This window comes from Centroberyx gerrardi, chromosome 10 (assembly GCF_048128805.1).
Source record: "Centroberyx gerrardi isolate f3 chromosome 10, fCenGer3.hap1.cur.20231027, whole genome shotgun sequence".
Lineage (NCBI taxonomy): Eukaryota > Metazoa > Chordata > Actinopteri > Beryciformes > Berycidae > Centroberyx > Centroberyx gerrardi.
This window is the reverse complement of record NC_136006.1, coordinates 702,215-725,455: the sequence shown is the minus strand read 5'-3', so window position 1 is coordinate 725,455 and position 23,241 is coordinate 702,215. Positions and strand designations below refer to the sequence as shown.

At 45.7% G+C, this 23,241-nt stretch overlaps 1 protein-coding gene across 1 annotated transcript in view; it reads right to left on the bottom strand.

The window, feature by feature from the left end:
• ttn.2 (titin, tandem duplicate 2) overlaps nt 1–23,241 on the bottom strand; it is a 234,276-nt gene that overhangs the window by 99,802 nt on the left and 111,233 nt on the right. Inside the window, exons 118-151 of the mRNA XM_078286142.1 lie at nt 22,707–22,875; nt 22,201–22,470; nt 21,417–21,683; nt 21,004–21,282; nt 20,137–20,545; nt 19,910–20,034; nt 19,555–19,821; nt 19,023–19,292; nt 18,275–18,574; nt 17,583–17,885; nt 16,656–16,843; nt 16,282–16,396; nt 15,469–15,753; nt 15,151–15,302; nt 14,381–14,528; nt 13,378–13,555; nt 12,524–12,645; nt 11,607–11,894; nt 11,193–11,489; nt 10,266–10,452; nt 9,957–10,072; nt 9,535–9,834; nt 8,166–8,465; nt 7,804–7,909; nt 7,394–7,590; nt 6,349–6,654; nt 5,403–5,556; nt 4,555–4,679; nt 3,861–3,979; nt 2,756–2,936; nt 2,336–2,638; nt 1,640–1,824; nt 1,297–1,498; nt 379–681 (exon numbers count right to left, since the gene is read on the bottom strand). Coding sequence (XP_078142268.1) covers nt 379–681; nt 1,297–1,498; nt 1,640–1,824; nt 2,336–2,638; nt 2,756–2,936; nt 3,861–3,979; nt 4,555–4,679; nt 5,403–5,556; nt 6,349–6,654; nt 7,394–7,590; nt 7,804–7,909; nt 8,166–8,465; nt 9,535–9,834; nt 9,957–10,072; nt 10,266–10,452; nt 11,193–11,489; nt 11,607–11,894; nt 12,524–12,645; nt 13,378–13,555; nt 14,381–14,528; nt 15,151–15,302; nt 15,469–15,753; nt 16,282–16,396; nt 16,656–16,843; nt 17,583–17,885; nt 18,275–18,574; nt 19,023–19,292; nt 19,555–19,821; nt 19,910–20,034; nt 20,137–20,545; nt 21,004–21,282; nt 21,417–21,683; nt 22,201–22,470; nt 22,707–22,875 — 7,516 coding nt within the window. The remainder of the gene's footprint in view (nt 1–378; nt 682–1,296; nt 1,499–1,639; nt 1,825–2,335; nt 2,639–2,755; nt 2,937–3,860; nt 3,980–4,554; nt 4,680–5,402; nt 5,557–6,348; nt 6,655–7,393; nt 7,591–7,803; nt 7,910–8,165; nt 8,466–9,534; nt 9,835–9,956; nt 10,073–10,265; nt 10,453–11,192; nt 11,490–11,606; nt 11,895–12,523; nt 12,646–13,377; nt 13,556–14,380; nt 14,529–15,150; nt 15,303–15,468; nt 15,754–16,281; nt 16,397–16,655; nt 16,844–17,582; nt 17,886–18,274; nt 18,575–19,022; nt 19,293–19,554; nt 19,822–19,909; nt 20,035–20,136; nt 20,546–21,003; nt 21,283–21,416; nt 21,684–22,200; nt 22,471–22,706; nt 22,876–23,241) is intronic.

Sequence of the window (23,241 nt, the reverse complement as noted above, 5' to 3'; positions counted from 1 at the left end):
GTACACCCATATCTATATAAAAATCTTTAATGGTGACATCATGCTGCACCAGGAGGCGTAAATAAAAACTCCAACCAATAAAACATCACAGATTTTTTAAGAAAAGTGCCGCCCCTCCGCCCATCTCATCCAATCAAACTGCCTTTCTCTCGCTAACTGATCTCCCATTGGTTTACACTTCTGAATGATCCCTCCCTGTGTTAACATCCTGTTTCAACAGGAAATACATCACATTAAGGAAGTGAGAAGCTCTCAGCATGCTGTTTCACTGGGACTTTAAGGTTTGGTGACCTAATATAATCTAACAAATACCTAATAAATATCCAGAGAGAGCCTCCTCTGCCTCCCGCTCCCGTCCTCTCACTCAGATTTACGTACCGAATGGGTTCTTGGCGACGAGCGGCTTGGAGACGTAGGGCGGCCCGGCGCCGTACTTGTTCTCGGCCACGACTCTGAAGATGTACTCCTTCTTCTCGATGAGCTTGGGCACCAGGTAGCGGCAGCCGCGCAGCGTGGAGGTGACGGAGGTCCAGCCGATCTCCAGCTTGGAGTTGTCCTTCTTCTCCAGAGTGTAGTTGAGGATCTCGCTGCCGCCGTCGTCCAGCGGAGGATCCCACAGACACACCACCGAGCTCTTCCTCACCTCCTCGAACCGGAAGTTGACCACAGGCCCGGGAGTGTCTGGAGGACAGAGTCAGTCAGCCGACAGCCTCCGCAACATCTATATTTATACTGTATATCTATGGTAGGTATACATTTTTATATACATTCTTATATTTATCCTGTCTTTCGGTCTTTCCTATCAATATCTATATTTGTAACTATATCTATATCTATATTTGTAACTATATCAATATCTATATTTGTAACTATATCAATATCTATATTTGTAACTATATCTATATCTATATTTGTAACTATATCTATATCTATATTTGTAACTACATCTATATTTGTAACTATATCAATATCTATATTTGTAACTGCATCTATATCTATATTTGTAACTACATCTATATTTGTAACTATATCAATATCTATATTTGTAACTATATCTATATCTATATTTGTAACTATATCAATATCTATATTTGTAACTACATCTATATTTGTAACTATATCAATATCTATATTTGTAACTGCATCTATATCTAATACAAAAAACATGCTCTGTCACATATATTTTTTGTAGTCAAAAGAAACAATTTTGATACCATTAGACTGAAGCACTGTAACATAATAGAATAGAATAGAATAGAACAGGATACAACATAATAGAATAGAATAGAATCTCACCCAGCACGTTGACTTCACAGGTGGCGGAGGAGATGCCGCGGTCGTTCTCCACCTTGATGGTGTAGACGCCGTGGTCGCCGCGGATGGTTTCCCTGACGACGACGCAGGACATGCCCCTCTTGCTGTTGTCGATGGTCAGACGCTCGTTCAGCGTCGGGTAGTCGGACTCCTCCGGCTCAGGCTCCGCCTCCACCTCCACCTTCTTCTCCTCCTCCTTCTTCTCCTCCTCCTTCTTCTCCTCTCCCTCTTTCTTCTCTTCTTCCTTCACCTCTCCTTCCTTCTTCTCCTCTTCCTTCTTCTCTCCCTCCTCTTTCTTCTCCTTGTCGGCCTCTGTCTTTTCTACCTTCTTCTTCACGGGTCTCTCGGGTCTCTTCCTCAGGGTCTCGGGTCTGATGACCTTGTTGTTCCTGTACCAGGTGATTTCTGGGTAAGGGGATCCGGAGACGTTGGCGTCCAGGCAGATCTCACAGCCTCTCCTGACGCTCAGGCCGGACTGCAGGCTGCCGCTCAGGAACACCTTGGGAGGATCTGAGGAACGGCAACAGAACACAAGTTAACTGGAGAAACCTAAGGAACGGTCTTTGTTCAGGCTGCTTTGAGTCAATTCTTACAGACTTCCTTCAGTAGAACAGGTTTTTAATCATTTGTTTTTCACCTCCCTTTTCTGTTCCTCACCTTGCTTTTATTACTTTTGCTGCTGTTTTTATATTTTTGTTGCTTTTTACTCCTTTGGAAAGTGCTTTGCAACTGTATTTTGAAAAGTTCTGTACAAAAGTTACGATGATGATGATTATTATCATTATTATTTTTGTCATCATCATTATTATTTGTTTCAGTAAGTAACCAATAATTGGTGTCATTCTGCAGCTGTTTTAGGATCAGACAAGGTTTTATTCTGAGTATATCTGGGGATCTGGGAGAAATGTTAAATATAATAAAGACAATCTTTGCTAAATATTTGTAAATCTACAAAGTAAAATTGAGCTTCATCAACAGCTGCAGAGCACTGCAGGTTGTCCCGGGCCGACCGGCTCCTTACCGACGGCGTCGGAGGCCTTGACGAACGGCGAGCTGCGTGACGGCTCGCTGACTCCGGCGGCATTCTCCGCTTTGACTCTGAACTGGTAGTTCTTGCCCTCCGTCAGCCCTCTGACGGTGTAGGACAGCACGGGGACCAGGAAGTCGTTGCACCTCTCCCACTTCTCCTCGCCCTTCTTCAGCTTCTCCAGGACGTAGCCCATGATCTTGGAGCCGCCGTCGTACATGGGCGGCTTCCAGGTGAGCGTGATGGTCTTGGCTGTGGGGTTGTGGGTCTCCACGTCCACAGGAGGGTCAGGAGCGTCTGGGCAGGAGGCGGATTCAGTTAGAGTTATTAGATTAGAGTATTATGTCATATCATAGCATATCAGTTATCATATTGTATCATATTGTATCGTATCTAGTCGTCGTTCTGTCTTACGTTTCTGGTCCTCAGCGATGACCGGGTTGCGGAGCTCGATATATTCTCCTCCTCCGATCTTGTTGACGGCTCGGATCCGGAAGTAATACTCTCCGTTGGGGATGAGGTCCTTCACCGGCCAGCTCACCTTGTTCTCCCCGGACATCATGTTGACGTACGTCCTCCTGCCGGCCTCGCGCCGCTGAGAGCAGAGACACAGAGGGAGAGGACGTTCATATCAGGACAGACATTTTCATTTACTCACACATTACCTGTCATTATAGAAATACAACTCATTTATCTCTTGTCTTTGCTTTGTTTATCCCAGATGAAAACAGGTTTGGCTCCTGAGCCGACTGGTTTGATGATGGACGAGTGTCTTTTGAAGAGCTTATAGTGAAGACTTTGCTTCTCTTTTTTATGTGATTTTCGTTGCATTTTGATTTCATACATTTCTTTGTCTTGCTCTTTCTTTTTTGTGACTTTGTTTTCTGAATTTATACATTGCTGTATGTTGTTGGTCTTCTACTTTTACATTTGTCCTGATGCCGCTTTCTTGACCAGTCTCCTTTGACAAAGATTCTTAATCTCAATGGGACTATCCTGATTAAATAAAGGTTAAAAAAACCAAAAAAAACACAATTTTGTCTTTTGGACAATTATCCTGAGCTATGCAGGCTCACATGTCAGATATATAGCCCATAACCCCCCATCACAGGCAGAGGGCCTGAACCAGCCTGCAGGAGCTGCAGATGAACCAGCCTGCAGGAGCTGCAGGTGAACCAGCCTGCAGGAGCTGCAGGTGAACCAGCCTGCAGGAGCTGCAGGTGAACCAGCCTGCAGGTGACCCAGCCTGCAGGAGCTGCAGGTGAACCAGCCTGCAGGAGCTGCAGGTGAACCAGCCTGCAGGTGACCCAGCCTGCAGGAGCTGCAGGTGAACCAGCCTGCAGGAGCTGCAGGTGAACCAGCCTGCAGGTGAACCAGCCTGCAGGTGAACCAGCCTGCAGGAGCTGCAGGTGACCCAGCCTGCAGGAGCTGCAGGTGACCCAGCCTGCAGGAGCTGCAGGTGAACCAGCCTGCAGGAGCTGCAGGTGAACCAGCCTACAGGAGCTGTAGACTAACTGACCTGCAGGATGTAGTGAAGGACTGGACTGCCACCATCATAGTCTGGAGGATCCCAGGACACTTTACAGGAACTCTTGGTGATATCTGAGGCAACGATCTCCTTACAGGGACCAGGAAGACCTGAGGACAGAGGGAAGGAGTTTGGTGAATGATGGGTTAGTAATATCTTGATCGTACACAGCAAAAAAATGGAAATGTGAAATAGTTTTGTAATCCATTTGTGCTCATTTTCACATGTTGATATGCACAGAAAGGCTAAGAAAAATTCCTCATATACTGCTCATTTCTCTGATTAGATTTCCTCTCTGGTTGAAGGTGTGTTAATCAGTGATATTATCTGCTGTAATGTTCAGTTGGAATGAAAACCTGCAGAGAACTACTGTACTCATAACTCCAGTACAGAATAATGAATACTGTGTGTGTCTGTACTGTCAAGTCCTGAGATCCATTTGGTAGATATGGATGGACAGACTGCTCACTGTAAGAGTGTAACATGTAACAATAAGACTGCTAACTGTAAGTGTAACATGTAACAATAAGACTGCTCACTGTAAGAGTGTAACATGTAACAATAAGACTGCTCACTGTAAGAGAGTAACATGTAACAATAAGACTGCTCACTGTAAGAGAGTAACATGTAACAATAAGACTGCTAACTGTAAGAGTGTAACATGCAGAGTGTGAGCGAGTCGTACCGATGACTTTGACGTTAATCGTAGCGCTGGCGGCTCCCAGCTTGTTCTCCAGAGTGACTTTGTACTGTCCAGCATCAGCATGCAGAGAGCTGTCCACCTCCAGGTGGCAGGAGGTGTACTCCTTCCTGTTCACACAACAGTCAGTTAACACAGTCAGTTAACAACACAGTCAGTTAACACAGTCAGTTAACAACACAGTCAGTTAACAACACAGTCAGTTAACACAGTCAGTTAACAACACAGTCAGTTAACACAGTCAGTTAATAACACAGTCAGTTAACAGCTCAGTCAGTCAGTTAACAGCTCAGTCAGTTAACAACACAGTCAGTTAACAGCTCAGTCAGTCAGTTAACAGCTCAGTCAGTCAGTTAACAGCTCAGTCAGTTAACAGCTCAGTCAGTCAGTTAACAGCTCAGTCAGTTAACAGCTCAGTCAGTCAGTTAACAGCTCAGTCAGTTAACAGCTCAGTCAGTCAGTTAACAGCTCAGTCAGTTAACAGCTCAGTCAGTTAACAGCTCAGTCAGTCAGTTAACAGCTCAGTCAGTTAACAGCTCAGTCAGTTAACAGCTCAGTCAGTTAACAGCTCAGTCAGTTAACAGCTCAGTCAGTCAGTTAACAGCTCAGTCAGTCACAGCTTCTCATCAATACGTCAGACAGGAATATGGAAAATGAATTTGCTAACATTAGACTGAAGAAGAAAGTATTGAACCAAAGCGGTCACAGACTTGTTTCTGGTTTCTAGACTAGTCCTGTGTTGTAATGATTTCCAGGGAGAACATCTTTACTCATACTACTATTTAAAGCTCCAGACTGCAGTTTAAGTGTCAGGAGAGGAACGGCGTGCCGACCTGAAGCCCAGCCGCTCGTCGGCCTTCAGCTCCTTGCCGTCTTTGTGCCAGGTGATCTTCGGGGAGGGAACGGCTCTGAAGGGAACCGGGATGTGCATCTTCTCTGTCTCCACCACAACCAGGTCCAGAGTCTGGAACTCCAGGGTCGGGTTGCCTTCACACACACACACACACACACACACACACACACACACACAGACAGACAGCACAACATGGAGTCAGATAATGATACATCTGGGACGGACTGCTTCATGTGCAAAGATGTGGAACTTAAAGGAGTATGAAACCTTGAACTCACTTTTTCCAGCTGTTAATCGATGTTCATCACAATTTTATGATAAAACATCCATCCTGGTCATAATCTTAACTCTACATCACATAATGCTTTTTTCTTTGCATTTTTAAAAATCAAGCAGCGGGCAGAGAAAGGCTGTGAGGGTTCATGACCCTTTAACACGAAGTAAGTAAAATATCTAAACAAACAAACCTCTTTATCCTATAGGATCTCTGCATGATCACAAAGACACTAATCTTTAATCTTCAATATTTTAAATTTTTGTTATATTTCGATATATGTATATGTACATATATAGCATATATATGTATATACAGCTATTCTTTGTTGCTGTTATGACAAAATTCCCCCCACAGGGTTTAGTAAAGTTACTCTAGATCTTAAATGCTGCAGTACAAGAGCTGTGTGGAGTATTTCCACTGCAGATCATGTGAAACACTGAACACGTGTTCTGAGTTTGATTAAAGCTGTTACAGCTTGTAACAGAATAATAACATTAGACTGTATGAAAGTAGAAAGTATGAATTTATAATCTTTGATATGTAGGACTGAATGTTGACTAGTGAATGTGTTTGTCTGCTGTTGTGTTTGATTGTTCCAGTATTTTCTGAATGTCTGAATGGTAACATATAGACGAGGTTTAGTCCTTACAGTCGGAGTCCTTGGCGAAGACGTTCTCGGAGATGTCTGAGGGCTCGCTGACGCCGACGGCGTTGATGGCGCGGACTCTCAGGATGTACTCCTTCTCGGCGACCACGCCCTCCTCCACCCGGTACTTCAGCTCCTTGATCGGCCGGGAGTTCACCCTCATCCACTTCTCCGTTCCCGCCTCGCACATCTCGATGTGGTATCCGGTGATGGGGCTGCCGCCGTTCCTCTCCGGAGGCTTCCAGGCGATGGCCAGGAAGTCGCGGCTGGCTCCGGTCACATGCAGCTCGACGGGTGGTGAGGGGACGCCTGGAGGTACGGGACAGACAGGGTTATCCTCTATTTCACACTTTAAACTAGTGTTGCTTCTATTTTAACTGGAACAAAGAAGAAAAACAGAGCGCTACAAAAAGTGTCAAAAAAACTTCAGAAGAAGCTGCTCTTTGGTTTGGAGGAAGGAACTGAATCAAATTAAAGTCCAAGGCAGTCTTCTTTGAAAAACTTTAAAAAGCCTTTATTTTCCAGAGACATTTAAAACACTTCCAACACTCCAACGTGTTTCGGCACTGGCCTTCATCAGGGAGCTCAAACTATTGTTTGAAGCTGTTTGAGGCTTTTTAAAGTTTTTCAAAGAAGAGTGCCTTGGACTTTTGCTTAATTTATTTCTATTTTAGTTTGACTTCTATTGCTTGTATTCTGTTTATCCTATTTAATTCTATTTGATTTGGTTGGAACAATTAAAATGAACTAAATTACTATCTTTGACTGCTTGTAACTAATTAAATATCCAGAGAACTTAACCTTTTTTCACAGTGGCCAAAGTGGCCGGTGGAAACCAAAAATGTAAGAGCCACATCCAATATTTTAGCAGCCAATGGTTTGTTACCTGCCACAGCAACTGGTAGAGTAGACCAACTTAACAGAAAGATGTAGTTTACCAGTATTCTCTCATTTCACTGTAGCTACATGAACACAAGCTCCATCTGAAACCTCCTCCTGTCAGAGAGCAGAGAATTAAATCTGCCTGTCTGGGATCTATCGGACCGACCTGTCGGGTCTTCGATGGTCAGGATCTCGGTGGGTTCGCTCGGGTGTCCGACTCCGGCCTCGTTCTCCGCTCGGACCTGGAACTGGACCTCCGTCCCCTCGATGACGTCCGTCACTCTGTACTTACAGTCCGGACCTGAAGTCTTACCGCACTTCACCCAGCGGGTTCCCAGCTTCTCCTTCTTCTCAATGGAATACCTGCAGGCGGCGGACAGAGGAGCCGATCAGAGCTTCATCACAACATCGACTTCAGATACTGAGGAGCTGAATTCCTCCAGACAGTATATTTTACCTGCTTAGTCTAATCTGTTAGTACAGACTCTACTGAGGGTTTTTAAACATGCAGGATTGGTTAAGAGAAGTCATCAGTGTTATTTCCAGGTGCAGATCCCTGTCAGCCTGAACCCGTACCTCAGGATGGGTCTGCCTCCGTCGTTCTTGGGCGCCTCCCACTGCAGGTCCACGTATCTCTTGGTCACACAGACGACAGCGAGGGCGTATGGCGCTCCGGGAGTCGCTGCAACCGAAAATACAGTTTTCACTTTCAAAACAAACATCCTACAGCTACATGCATACAAGCTAGCATGCATGTAGAAACAGACAATTAATATTATAGGGATGGAAAATGTAAATGTCAAATCACGCTGGAATTGTCCTTTAAAATGTAATTTTCATTTGGGAATTTCCAATGAGATTCAAAGGAAGCTAAACTTGACCTCAGTGACATCTAACCCTGAAGCTGATCAGCGTTATTCATTCATCCGTTAACTCACTGAACGTGTCCTTGGCCAGCACAGAGTCCTCCAGCTCGCAGAACGGTCCGACTCCCACAGAGTTTTCGGCGGCGATGCGGAACACGTAGAGCGAGCCTTCGCTGAGCGGCGTCACGGTGTATTTCAGCTCCTTGACGGTGGTGTCCACCGCCTGCCAGCCTTTCCTCCGGACGTCCCGCTTCTCCACCACGTAGTTGGTGATGGGGGAACCTCCGTCCCGTTCGGGAACCGCCCACTTCAGGTCAGCGCTGTTCCTGTTGATGTTGATCACCTCCAGCCAGCGAGGAGCGGTGGGGGGGTCTGAGGAGGGGAGGGAGGGGTCCAGAGACACGGTAAGACTTCCGAGTTATAATGAACGTCATTAGGGACTCGGTAATAAACCTCAACAGGCAGAATGATGCACTTGAGATTAAACCACAATTCAGTTTTAAGAAGAGTAAGAGTGAGTTCGTTAGATTTACTGAACATCTACTTGAAAAGAATTGTGAGTTAGCTGGACTTACTAAGTCTGACAGAGTTAGTCTAACACGTCGAGTCTCTGACAGAGTTAGTCTAACACGTCGAGTCTGACAGAGTTAGTCTAACATGTCGAGTCTGACAGAGTTAGTCTAACATGTCAAGTCTGACAGAGTTAGTCTAACATTTCGAGTTTGACAGAGTTAGTCTAACACGTCGAGTCTCAGACAGAGTTAGTCTAACATGTCGAGTCTCTGACAGAGTTAGTCTGACATGTCGAGTCTGACAGAGTTAGTCTAACATGTCAAGTCTGACAGAGTTAGTCTAACATGTCAAGTCTGACAGAGTTAGTCTAACATGTCGAGTCTCTGACAGAGTTAGTTTAACATGTCGAGTCTCTGACAGAGTTAGTCTGACATGTCGAGTCTCAGACAGAGTTAGTCTAACACGTCGAGTCTCTGACAGAGTTAGTTTAACATGTCGAGTCTCTGACAGAGTTAGTTTGACATGTCGAGTCTGACAGAGTTAGTCTAACATGTCGAGTCTCTGACAGAGTTAGTCTAACACGTCGAGTCTCTGACAGAGTTAGTCTAACATGTCGAGTCTCTGACAGAGTTAGTCTAACATGTCAAGTCTGACAGAGTTAGTCTAACATGTCAAGTCTGACAGAGTTAGTCTAACATGTCGAGTCTCTGACAGAGTTAGTCTAACATGTCAAGTCTGACAGAGTTAGTCTAACATGTCAAGTCTGACAGAGAGTTAGTCTAACATGTCGAGTCTCTGACAGAGAGTTAGTCTAACATGTCGAGTCTCTGACAGAGTTAGTCTAACATGTCGAGTCTCTGACAGAGTTAGTCTAACATGTCGAGTCTCTGACAGAGTTAGTCTAACATGTCGAGTCCTTCTGACTTACTGAGTCTCTCCTTGCAGAGCACCGGGTCGCTGGGCTCGCTCGGCTCGCTCTCTCCGGCCACGTTGACGGCTCTGATCCTGAAGGAGTACTCCTGCTTCTCCATCAGGCCCTTCAGGAAGTGCTCCAGGATGTTGATGTTGTCCGCCACGCGGATCCAGTCCGTCGTTCCGCTCTTCAGCATCTCGATGATGTAGCCGTCGATCTTGGCGCCGCCGTCGTGCTCCGGCTTGGTCCACATCACGAAGCAGGAGGTCTTAGCCACGTCCTTCACTGTAGGCTTACCGGGAGGCCAGGGAGGATCTGCAGGAGACAGAGGTGTGTTCAGCGTCTGTATACATTTTCCATTATGGGATATGTGTCTAGTACTGGTTTTTGTAGTGAGTGATTTAGTATCACATGAAAACAGGTAACAGCTGGTCTACCGATAGGATCTTTGACGAGGATCGGCTCGGTCTCCTTGCTGGGTTTTCCAGTTCCTGCCAGGTTCTCAGCCAGAACTCTGAACTTGTACTTCTTCCTGGTGGGAAGACCTTTCACTCTGCAGAGGAGAACACACACACCAGCACATTTACAACAAACAGCCACTTGATTTTGAGTCAACTAAAAGGTAATAAAGTAATAATGAAGCTCTGATTTGGCTTCTCCAATCAAGTTGTAGACATCAGACCGACCTGCAGCATCATAAAACACAAGCTGTGCACGATTAAGAATCCTCCGGACATCACACTGACCTGTAGTTGGTGTCTTTGATGGGCACCTTGTTGCATCTCATCCACCTGTCGTGGTCGGGTTCGTATCTCTCCACCCAGTAGCCGGTGATGGGGCTTCCTCCGTCCTCGTCAGGCTCGTACCAGGACAGAGTCAGAGAGTCCTTGGCCACGTCCGACGGCTCCAGCTTGTACGGAGCTCCAGGAGTGTCTGTCAGGAGGAGACACATTATGCACAACCACTTTAAAAGCGCATAATGAATAAAGTTTCCTGGTACTTTATTTGTATGGCTGTTTACAGCTGTGCTCTTATGTCTTAGTTCTAGCTTCAGTGCCTGTGATGACTAACACTGTCAGAGTCGGAGGTTCAATTCCCACTGGGACCGACCTGCTGAAAATGGAACTTCTCAGAGTGCTGTGGGACGTTTTGGATAAAAGCATCAACCAAATCACAGATATTGTTCATGATCATTACGGCTGCAACTAAAGACTATTTTCATTATCGATATCTATCGATTATTTTTCAAATTAATCGATTAATCATTTAGTCTGTAAAAATGTCAAAATAATGACAAATGTCCATCTCAGTTCCAGAGTCCAAAGTGATTCTTCAGATTTCTTCCTCAGTCTGACCAGAAACACAAAGTATTCTTTTTTGTAATGAGATGAAACAGCAAAGAAAAGCAGCAAATCTTAATATTTGTGAAGCTGCAACTAGCAAATGTTTGGTGTTTTTACTTGATTCATCGGTTATCCCGAATTTCCCCTAGGGGATCAATAAAGTGCATCTTATCTTATCTTATCTTATCTTATCTTATCAAAATTATAATTGATACATTTTCCACTAAGCGTTTCAGCACTAATGACCTTGTTCCTGTGTTTTGGAGGAAACCCAAACCCTCCATGACCCCTGACAGCCTCTCTGTGCTCAGCCGCCGCTCTCTGACCTACCGAAGGAATATCTGGCAATGATGGACGGGTGTTCGGCCGCAACGCCGATACCGAACTGGTTCTCGGCGTAGACTCTGAAGATGTACTCCTTGAAGCGGACCAGGCCCACGGCCTTGTAGGTGGTCTGCTTGACGGTGGAGGAGAGCTTGTGCCAGATCTCGCTGTCGGCCGCCCGGCGCTCCACGATGTAGTTGGTAACCCTGGAGCCTCCGTCGTCTCTGGGCGGGTTCCAGGCCAGGAAGCACGAGTCATTGGTGATCTCGGTGATGTCGAAGGCCGCCGGGGGACCGGGTTTATCTGTGGGAGGACAGACAGGGACAATGTGTTGTTTTATTACCCATTTATACGTCCTATTTGTCCTCCATGGGCTTCTGTACTTCAGAGCTCCACACAGACCGCTTCTTCCGGACTCACCCAGGATGTTGACGTCCACGGTGGCGGTGGCGCGGCCGCTGCTGTTGGTGGCCTCGATAATGTAGGTGGAGGTGTCGTCCCTCTTGGTCTTGGAGACGGTGACGGTGGAGTGTCCCGGCTTGGTGTCGATGGACACTCTGTCGTCGGGTTTCAGCACCAGGTCGGCCTTGGTCCACTTCACTCGGGGCTCCGGTTTGCCCGTCACCTCGGCGGGAAGCTCGATCCTGCTGCCGGCCTTGGCGGTCAGACCGGCCAGCAGCTTGGCGTCCAGCTGGATCTCTGGAGCCTCTGCACCGCCAGACAGGAGACCGGTTAGTTTACAGACGGAGCTTATGGGGCTAAAGTGTTGAAAATATAATAATAAAGAGCTGTTGTGTCCACAGGTGTGAATCTGGGGACACAACTTACTTTATTTCTGCCGTAAACGCAAATACTGTATTTTGACTTTAATTTGACCCTTCCCATTGAAGAGAGTTTGGATTGAGCTTACATATTGTAAATATCATCTAAAATATATCTGGACAAAGACAAAAACCTTCAGATCAGATTTCAGTTTAGCAACATCTTTCTGTATTTCACAGTGAGCAATAATTCTCCTCTTTCTCTCCTACCTGCAGGCTTTTCTCATGTAAATTTGTGTCTTTTGCTTCAGTCTTGCAGATGAAGTGAGAGAAGGCAGAGCTGCATCAGGCTGCTGCTCTGCTCAGTGTGTCTTACTGTGTGATTTACTGACCAGGGTTCGAACCAAAGTGTGTGTCCCGCCTGAAGCTCAAGTGAAACCTACTCCCCTGATTGTGTCACAGATGTAGTTAATGAGGCAAAATGATGGTGTGTTGTTTGCAAGATATTGGGTGGTTTTCTCTGTGACGCCTCAGTAAAACACATGGAGAAACAGCAGCAGAAAGATGTCCGCCCACCTTTGGGATCCACAGCCAGGATCTCGTCGGTGGCCTTGCAGGGCCGGCTGGCTCCCAGCCGGTTCAGAGCTCGAACTCTATAGGAATACCACTGTCCTTCAGTCAGGTCAGTCACCTGGCACCTGAGACAACAACACATAACACTGCTTTAATATGCAGGACTGGTTTAATACAGAGCGTTCAACATGCTGCTTCAACACATCCCCAGTCCACAGCTGTTCTGCCTTACTAAGGGAAAAGGGCGTAACTTCAGTTTTGGTCAATTGGTGATTTTGTCAAGTCACATTTTTGTTAGTCATCGCTTCATAAAGGAGGAGGATAAAGACTCTAACTCCGTCAAAAAGTCACATATTCAGAGAGCCTCTTATTTGGCAAGGCCGTAAAACAAATTTATAACATTTTTGTCAGTTCCCTTTGTAGCGCAGCGTTAAGATGCTGCCTTGACAGGCTGCTGGCATGTTTTTAAGATTTTACAGATTTTATAGAATTAAAAGTCCAACAATATGCTGATGACATTACGTTCTTTTCGAATACACAAAATCACAGTTAAGGTGTGAAAATCAGTAGTTAAAGTCACATTTTCACTTTTACTTCATTTGATAAATGCTGCTCAATAAAGAACTGACAGGTTTAGTGCTGTAAACTGAGATGAAGTTTGATAGTGCAGGTATGAACGTTAACTTAAAAAAAAATGATTCGCTCCTATTTTTTCCACAGTGTTCTATAATTTACATCAACACTTCTTAACTTGTTTCCCTACTGAAATGGCACAATGAAAGAGTTGTTGTTATATTCCTGTATGTCTGTATTTTGCCCCTCAGTGGGATGCTGTGTGTTTGTTCCTGTGTTCGTACTTCAGATCTGGCACCATGTCTCCGCACGGCTCCCACTTGTCGGTTCCTCTCTGGCAGCGGTCCACGTTGTAGCCCTTGATGCTGGCGCCGCCGTCGTACTTGGGCGGCTCCCAGGTCAGGAAGATACCGCTGGCCGACTTGTCTCTCCATTTCAGGTTCTCCGGAGGGTCGGGGATGGCTGGAGAGAGACGGACAGAGTTAGAGATGTGAGGGAGGGATTATGGGTATCTGCGGGGTTCAGAAAGCCAAATTGAAGACTTTTTAAGACCTTTTCAGCGCTGCCTGGAACTGAATTTCAGACTAATTTAAAAACTAAAGAAATAAACCTGTGAAAATTAGCCTGTTTCTGATTTAACAGCTAATGAAATTTCCAGGCTTTTCCGTGGATAGTAGTAAGTGACATACGGCAGGATCTCTTCCCTGTGTGTTCATTACTGGTAAAACTGGTTTGTTTCCAGATTGCTGACCAGGCCAACGATGCTGAAGTCTCTGTGTGTTTCTGTTTCTGGAGTGATGTCACTGGTTTCTGTTTCTAGAGTGATGTCACTGGTTTCTGTTTCTAGAGTGATGTCACTGGTTTCTGTTTCTAGAGTGATGTCACTGGTTTCTGTTTCTAGAGTGATGTCACTGGTTTCTGTTTCTGGAGTGATGTCGCTGGTTTCTGTTTCTAGAGTGATGTCGCTGGTTTCTGTTTCTAGAGTGATGTCGCTGGTTTCTGTTTCTAGAGTGATGTCGCTGGTTTCTGTTTCTAGAGTGATGTCACTGGTTTCTGTTTCTAGAGTGATGTCACTGGTTTCTGTTTCTGGAGTGATGTCGCTGGTTTCTGTTTCTAGAGTGATGTCACTGGTTTCTGTTTCTAGAGTGATGTCACTGGTTTCTGTTTCTAGAGTGATGTCACTGGTTTCTGTTTCTGGAGTGATGTCGCTGGTTTCTGTTTCTAGAGTGATGTCGCTGGTTTCTGTTTCTAGAGTGATGTCGCTGGTTTCTGACTCGTCAGACTCACTGGCAGGAGACGAGACGTTGACCGGCTCGTCGATGTACGCCGGCTCTCCAGGTCCGCACTTGTTGCAGGCTGTGACTCTGAACAGATACTCCTTCCCCTCCATCACATCGGTCACTGTGTATTCCTGGTCCTGGATGCCCATGACGACCTGGGAGACAGAGAGATAAGGAACTTTTAATTCATATCAGTCAGAGGTTAAAGCTTCCCAGGCGTCCCCAGCCTGACGGAGCTCTACAGTGTCTTCCCTATCTGAAATCAGTTCTGTCTCTCCAACAGTGTCTCGTTGTACAATCTTAACTCTGATTTCTTTGGGAAATACAGCCAAGAACGTCTATTCCATGACTGGTTCTTTACAATTTATTACATGTTGTAAAATATAGTGTGTATCTGGAGACAGTTTAATTCAAATACATTATCAAATTCAGTTTTAAACAAAAGCTATTTGCCACATAGTTTTTAATTGTGTTCACCCTTACAATAAAGTTACATTCGCTTACATTTTTACATGCTGGTTTTCATGTGTACAGGTGAAATTTCCCATTTCCCATGTGAAATGAAGTTTTCACGTGACACTAATATTGTAATATGTAATGGCAGGTGAAAAAGTGAAAAAAAAAAAAACTTTTCACCTTTGAATTGAAATTTTCACATCTGAAGTAAACACTGTCACATGTGATGTCAGAATACAACGTGACAGAAATTGTTCAAATATGTGAACCAAAGTGTCCATAAAGAACAGTAAGTATGCAGACTCCTCTAGGCCTCCGTACCTTGACCCAGGTCTTGCGGGACACGTCTCGTTTCTCCACCTGGTAGCCGGTCAGCGGACTCCCTCCGTCGTGCTCCGGAGCCTCCCAGGCCAGGTGGACGTGCTGCCGGGTCACCTCCTGGACCTTGAAGTCCTTCGGGGCGCTGGGCGAGGCTGCAGCACAGACAGACAACCAACGGTCCGTTTTACTTAGGTTTTATTTAAAAAGGTGCTGTGCAAATATAAAGATGCCAGCTGACAGATGGCAGCAGACGTCTGGGATGTGAAGGTGTTTCTATAATAAATAAATGAGTGTTGTGGTTCTGGTCGTGCGACGTACCAATGACGGTGACGTCGATCTCTCCGGAGACGGACGTGACGTCGTTCTCCAGCGTCAGGCAGTAGGAGCCCTGATCCGGACGCACGCTGGGCGTCACCACCAGCTCCGTGAAGGTGGACTTGGTCACCATGGAGACGCGCTCGCCGGCCGCCAGCTCCTTGTCTCCGAAGGTCCACTTGGCGGTGGGAGTCGGGTATCCGGAGATGGGAACTCTGATGGTGAGAGGCTGAGGAACGATCACCTCCAGGCCGTCTTTAAAGGCGCTCAGGTCCAAGGTAGGACCGACTGGGAAAAGGAGAGAGGCATGATGGGTAATGAAGCATAATGTGTGTTAATACTTAATGTAAATGAAATATTTATCAATCAATCTGTGATGTTCAATACATTCCAGGAGTTATTTTGTGATGAATGTTGCGATTTTCTTTTTTGGTGAACCCACTTTCCCTCAACCTGCCTCATCTACTTCTATTGCAGTTACTGATTTCCTACATTTCCCAGAATGCCTTTCAACAACCTCTTTTAGTTTTCTTTTAACAACTACTGTATATTACAGTAATACACTTATTGTAATATAAAACAAGACTATTTAAGTTGAATAAGGAAACTTTTATATGTTTGTTTGAAAAAAAATCCACAATTACAGTAGAAGGGGTTCACAGCAGATTTTCACTGAGCTGAACTTTTGAATGTAAAACAAGGCTTCTTCCATGAGTGTGAAGTTTGTGTGTAGTTTGATTTATGTGTACATTATCATTAATATGATCTGGTATTGATCAGCTATCAGCCAGTCATAATGACTCTCCTCTTCCTCACCATGTGTGTCGTCAGCCAGCAGAGGTCCGATGGTGTTGGACGGGTCGGAGATGCCAGCAGCATTTTCAGCAAACACTCTGTAGTTGTACTTGGTGCCGTACTTCAGACCAGACACCTGACACAACGTACAACCATGGTTACAGTATTAATCAATAAACAAATAAATGAGTAAACGGATAAGTAAGTGAATAAATAATGAGAGAATGCGTGAATGAATGACTTTGACCCTGGTCTTGCACAGACCTCAAGTGGGTACAAAAAGTCGATTCCAGATGATTTGATATTACAGATTTGCCGATACTGTGGTTGATAAACTTTGTCTGTTTCATACATAAACATTATAATCCTCCATCCCGCCCGTCTGCTGGTCCTACCTTGTAGGTCAGGTCCTGGCAGAGCCTGGCGTTGCAGCGGAGCCACTTGTCGGTGCCGTCCTCGCAGCGCTCGATGATGTAGCCGGTGATCATGCTGCCTCCGTTCCTCAGTGGAGTCTCCCAGGAGAGCTGGACCGAACTCTTGTTCTGGTCCTGCCACACCAGGTTCAGAGGAGGACTGGGACGTTCTGGAGGAGACAGACACACAAACACAAAAACCTTATTGGGACGGAAACCCAGCAAACTACTGCAGCTAGCTACACATCTAAGTGGGATGGGTGGGATGCTAAAAAGTGACATAAGGCAAAAGATTCAAACAATAACAACTAAAAACAAAATACAATGTGAATTTGTCACTCCACGGAAATGTGTCTTGATTGTTCAGGGCAGAATAGGTTGGATTAGCCAGCAAAAAACTCTACTTTTGATATCTACAGACACAGTGTAGACTATAAAATTATATAAGATATATTCAATATTAGCGTTTATTGTCTTTCAGTGGAATCATATGGTGATGATCTGGTGATTTGGGGAAATCATGACACACAGTTCTGCTGTCTGAACAAAATTAGATATGAAACATTTTAAGGAATATTATTTGAAAATTTCAGTTTTGTTTAACATTATCATTCAGTTCAATGGGATGAACATTAATTTGATTATTTAACATGTGATTTTGTGCCATGGGTTAGGGTTAGCCATATTGTGATATATATCAATATCGAAAAAAATCCTTATAATTATCGTGAGATTGATTTCAACCTTATCACCCAGCCTTAATAAGATGTGATGAAAACAATAATCCCAGTGGGGAAACTGGATCGCTGTGGCTGCAGAAATATCCAGAAATGTTCAGCAAACTTTCCCAGAAAAAATCTGGACTACAAACCGTTATGGCAGATAGTTTTGTCTGACAGTAGAACTCACCAATGGGGTCCATGATCTTGACGGGTGCGGAGGCGGCGCTGGGTTTGCCGATGCCGGCCTTGTTCTCGGCCTTGACTCTGAAGATGTACTCCTTGTTCTCAATGACGTCGTTGACGACGGCGCTGAGCTCGTCGGGTTTGGTCACCTGGACGGCCGACCACTTCACAGACGTCCTGTCGCGAAGCTCGATGATGTAGGCGGTGATGGGAGAGCCTCCGTCCGCCTCGGGAGGCTCCCAGGACACGGTGCAGCCGAACTTGGTGACGTTTCCGATGATCACGTTCAGAGGCGCTTCGGGAACGTCTGAAAATACAGGGGAATCCAGTGAGTGAAGAGGAATCTGCATTTAAGAAGTGGAATGTTCTGGTACTGATGGGAATTTAGTTCTTGAGATTGATTTAAAGAGGAACTAAACCCCAAACCCAAATCTGTGTAAAGCCTGACATCTACAGGTAAAAAACATGCTACTGAAAAGACCATCTGCTATTGGCTGATCTTTGGCGCCAGGTGATGATGTCGCCTTCTATAGAGTACAACAGGTGGGGACATTTGGTTCTTCTTTAAAGAGGATTATCTGAAACCTTTTCACCCGAGAACCAAAATGAGATCCGGGCTCAAGCAGAGGGACATATTAACCGTTCCTGCACCACACCTGCATTTAAAAAGACAACATGATGACAAATAATTCTCACCAAACTTGTTCTTGGCCTGCACAGGTTTGTCTGTCTCTACGTTGGGTCCGCTGCCGACTCGGTTGCGGGCACAGACTCTGAAGAAGTACATGGAGTCTTTCTGCAGGCCGGTCACGGTGTACTCGGGGCTGTCGGCTTGGTCGGTGGCCAGCGTCCAGGTCTTGCGCTTCACGTCGCGTCTCTCCACCACGTAGCCGATGACCTTGCTTCCTCCGTCGCTCTCGGGCTCCTCCCAGGCCAGGCTGACCTCACCGTCAGCGGTGTCGACCACCTGCAGGTTCTTCACCGGTCCGGGGACGTCTGGAGACGAGAGGAGGGGGGGAATGAGGACTGATGCAACAAGAAGACCTTTGACATACTTTTAGAACTGGGAGATATAAAGGTTTTGGTCGGGAGAATTAGAGAGGAGAGATAACAGATATAAAACGTGATTGTTTTCCTAGTGATCGACAGGTCGCCGATTATTGACCAATAGTAGGCCCTTCAGAAGCCAATGGTTGACATCACACTCACTACGTCCATCTGGTTTTACAGTCTATGGTTAAGACTGGTACATGGGCAAAAGGTCCTCAGTTGATCACTATTAAATCTCAAAACTAACCCTGAATGCATTTGCTCTTGGTACAGTGCAGGTTCCCTTTGGGACGATTGCAAGGCTCACATCTAATTCAAGTACAAATGCAATAAAACTTACACGACAACTATTTAATAATAGTGTTAGCTAAGTCTTTGTTTACGGACAACTCACCGATAACTTCCAGATTGATGAAGGCCTCTCCCTCTCCATGTTTGTTCTTGATGAGGATCTTGTAGCGCCCCTCGTCGGACTTCTTGGGGTCCTTCAGTTTGTACTCGGTGCGGTCTGCGGAGGTGTGGATGTTGTCCTTGGGCATGCTCAGGTTGTTGTACAGCCAGTCGGCCTCGGCCTTGGGGTAGGCGCTGTAGGGAACCGCCATGACGATGGGCTTCCCAGCGTCTGTCACATAACTCTGGTCTGTGGTCTTGATCTTTGGCACAGCTGAAGGAGGACGAAGCATGGAGCCAAAGTTAAAACAATAACACAGGATAAAAACAGGATAACGGTAGTCTCATATATCAGTAGTCTCATGAATAGCTGTTTAATCACTATCAGAAAAAAGGTACAGCATCATGCATTCTGTCACAGTGGAACCACAGTTCCACCACAGTGACTTTGTGGTCAACAATTGTTGTGTTGTAACTTTTTTTTTCCTGAGAGAGTTCTCTGCCTGTTGATTGATTGATGGAGTCTGAGCACGAACCTGCCAGTTCCAGCTTGGCCTTGGCGTCTTTGTCCTTGACGATGACTCTGTACTCTCCCTGGTCGCGAGGCCTGATCTCACAGACCTGCAGTCTGTGGACTTTGCCTTCGCTCATCATCTGGTATTTGTCTCCCTGGACGATCGTCATGTTGTTCCTCAACCACTTCACTTCCACTCTGTCCTTGTTGAGCTCCACCTCAAACACGACGTCTGAGCCTGGAGGCTCGAACGCGTCCTGTGGCGGTCTGACGATCTCCACTGGGGTCTCTGAACAAACACAAAAATGGATTTAGAACTCATTGAAAGCAGGGACAGTGTGAAAGTTTCAATAAATATTAAATATGCAGGTGCTTGCCTTCAACGAAGAGCCTGGCTCTGGATCTCTTCTCGTCCACACCGCAGGCGTATTCACACTCATCGTCCGGTCTGCACTCCTTGATACGCAGTATGCAAATCTTTCCATCTTTTTCGAATGTGTATCTGGTAAAATAAATGGATTATTTTAGAGAATACATTTGAATTAAGGATGGCAGATAGACATTTGAACTTTGAACGACTGAAAACGCAGCATCCAGCTCCTACCTTTGTCCTTCTCTGATCTCTCGTCCGTTTCTGTACCACTTCACTTCAGCCTTCTCTTTGGTCAGCTTGCAGGTGAACTCTGCGTCGTCGAACTCGGTGATGGTCTGGTCTTTAAGGTGCGCAGTGAAGTCTGTCGGCGCCTCGCTGATGATCAGCTCGGCTGTGGATTTGTCGTCTCCGGCGATGGCGGTGTACTCGCCCTCGTCCGCCAGCGTACAGTCTTTGATGGTGATTGTGTGTTTGTCTTTGTCGACTCTGTAGACGATGCGCTTGTTGAAGACGATCTCCTGGCCGGCCTTCATCCACTTCAGAGTCGCATTAGGCCTGTTGACCTTACATGAGAAGCTGACCGTCTTCTTCTCCTGTGTGTCGACGTCCTCCAGAGGAACCACAATCCTCAGACTTTCCTCTGCACAACAGAAACATGATGCATTAATCCCAAGTGGAAACAGCGTACAGCGTCTGATTTGAAGCAACCTGAGGATTCTTACTGCCTTTTAAAGTCTTTGGTGCCAAAATAAGTGCAAGTCTTACCACCCAAAAGGAAAGTTTCAAATCCAGTCCGCTAAAACATCATGCAAATTTCACATCTTTCACACATCGTTTGTCAAATTGAGCATTTGCCTGGCATGGGAAATGGGTACAAGTGGACTTCTGCTTACACATCAGTGTTATTGTGTGCTGATGGAGAATCTTCAAGTCCTAGTTTCACATAAAACCCACCACACTGCTCATGCTACCTATGTAGAAGCCAAGGACCCTAAGTAAGGTAAACTAAGAAAGTAAGAAAGAAATCTATGCAAGAACTCAACAAACACTGAGAAAACATGGTGTCCAGTGTCAGTGAGAAGCAGTGGATGAACGGACCTTTGACTGTGAGTTTGCAGGAGCTCTTGGCCTGCTCTCCTCTGTGATTGGTCAGGTTGATGCTGTAGTTTGCTTCGTCTCCCTTCTGGGCGTCTGTGATCCTCAGGGAGAAGACGTTGTCCCTCTGGACCATGATGAACTTGCTGCTCTCGAACATGGTCTCCTCGTTCTTCAGCCACTTGGCCTTGGCTCCCTCTGTGTTCACCTCACAGTTCAGGACGATCTCCTGGCCTTCTTTAGCCTCGGTGTCTCTAAGCGGGGTGATGATCTTCAGTTTCTCTGAGGAACGACAAGGGAGACGCTAACATGACACAACTGCCAGCGACAATTCAGCTGCATGTTGATACTAGATTAAACAGTAACTAAACCCAAAACCCAGCTCTATGTACAGCCTGACATCTAAAGGGACGTACCCAATACAGTGAGGTCGGCGCTGGCTCTGGTTGTGCCGATCATCACAACGTATCCGCCCTCGTCCTTCAGCTCACAGCTCTTGACGACCAGAGTCCTTCTCTTGCCGTCGCTGATCATCTGGTATTTGTCTCCGGCTTCCAGCTCCTTGTCGTCTTTCAGCCATTTGACCAGGAAGGTGTCTTTGGAGACGGAGCAGCCGAACTCGGCCTTCTCCTCCTCCACCACCTCCTGGCTCTGGGGCCGGGAGATGAACTCAGCTGCCAGTTCTGGGAGGAGGAATGGGCAGATCAGAGATTGGCAGGTTTCAGGTGGAGACACTGTTTTCTTATCATCGCAACAAAATATCATCTACAAATCAACCTTGTGACACATATCACTGCTGTTGTGTAAGAAAAATCAGATTACAACTCCAAGATTTGATGATTTTCAGATTTCGGGGCCGGCAGCATTATTCGTCTTCTTACCAAAACTACCTTCCTGTGCATGAAAATGCACCAGATTTTGCACACAGATCCATTCCCATGCCAAATGACACCCACAACATTATGGAGCCAATCGCATTTGAACATCCTACAGACTTCTAGTTATACTTGAATTTGTGGTTTATGTGGCTCTTTATGGGCTGAATAGGTTTCCTGACCTTTCCTGACCTAAATGGGCATCAGTAAAGGGTTCATCAAACATGTTTTGTTTTCTTGACAAACTGACTTGTTGATAAAAGGTTTTCATCCAACAGCAGCGATTACTTTAACAACAGATATATTCAATATGTCGGAATCTCACCATTAATTTTCAGTGTTCCGGTTGTTTTGTTGGTGGGACTCAGTCTGCAGTTGTACTCTCCGGCGTCGGCCATCTTGAGGTCGTGGATGATGAGGATCCTCCTCTTGCCGTCGACGATCTGGTCGTACCTGCCGCCCTCCGGCAGCTCCTGCTCTCCTCTGTACCAGCTGACCTCAGCGCTGGGTTTGGACACTTCACAGATCAGCTTCACGCTGTCCGTCTCTGTTCCCTCCACGTTCGACAGGTTCTTGGTGAACCTCGTCTCCTCCTCTGCAAGAGGAGAAACAGTGCAGTGATTAAATGTCTGCAGATGTAAAATGTATATCAGCATTATGTGGTGATGACCCTGCTGGTCCTGCCGGTGGCTCCATCATTACAAACTCACGTTGCGTGGCTGTTTGTTCAAACCCACAGAACTTTATTTTAAATTCTAGTCCAGATCCCAAGGTTTCCAAAGACACCAAATATGTCTGAATTACAGGGAAATGTGTAGAATATTTTCTTACCGACGACAGTCAGCATGCCGGAGGATTTGGAGGTCTTCGCGTCACACTCGTACTCGGCCTCATCATCAAACACCGACTTGTGGATGATGAGGATGTGTTTGACTCCTTGGGCGATAATTTCATACTTCTTCCCCTTTCTAATCTCACTTCCATCCTTAAACCAGCAGACCTGCGGACAGAGAGGAGGAGAATACCAGATATCAGGAAGGTTGAAAAACTGAGAAATAACGATAATGATGTAAACAAGTTCCTCTTCATACATTATTTACACTCTTCACACTATATTGCATTTTTGTATTTCACACTTGAAAGCTGCTGTTGGCTCATGTACAGTGTAACAGCCATTTCATATCTAAATATGAATAAAACACAAATCAACTGAGTGTCTTTTGAATATGGGTCTATATTCTTATTATTGTTAAAACACTGACAACAGAATGAAAGAGTCACTTCTGCATCTCTGATAGATGCATTCAGGTTCAACAGTCTGTTAAATGAAGAGTAAAGACCCAAAGCATGAAACCTAATGTGTAAG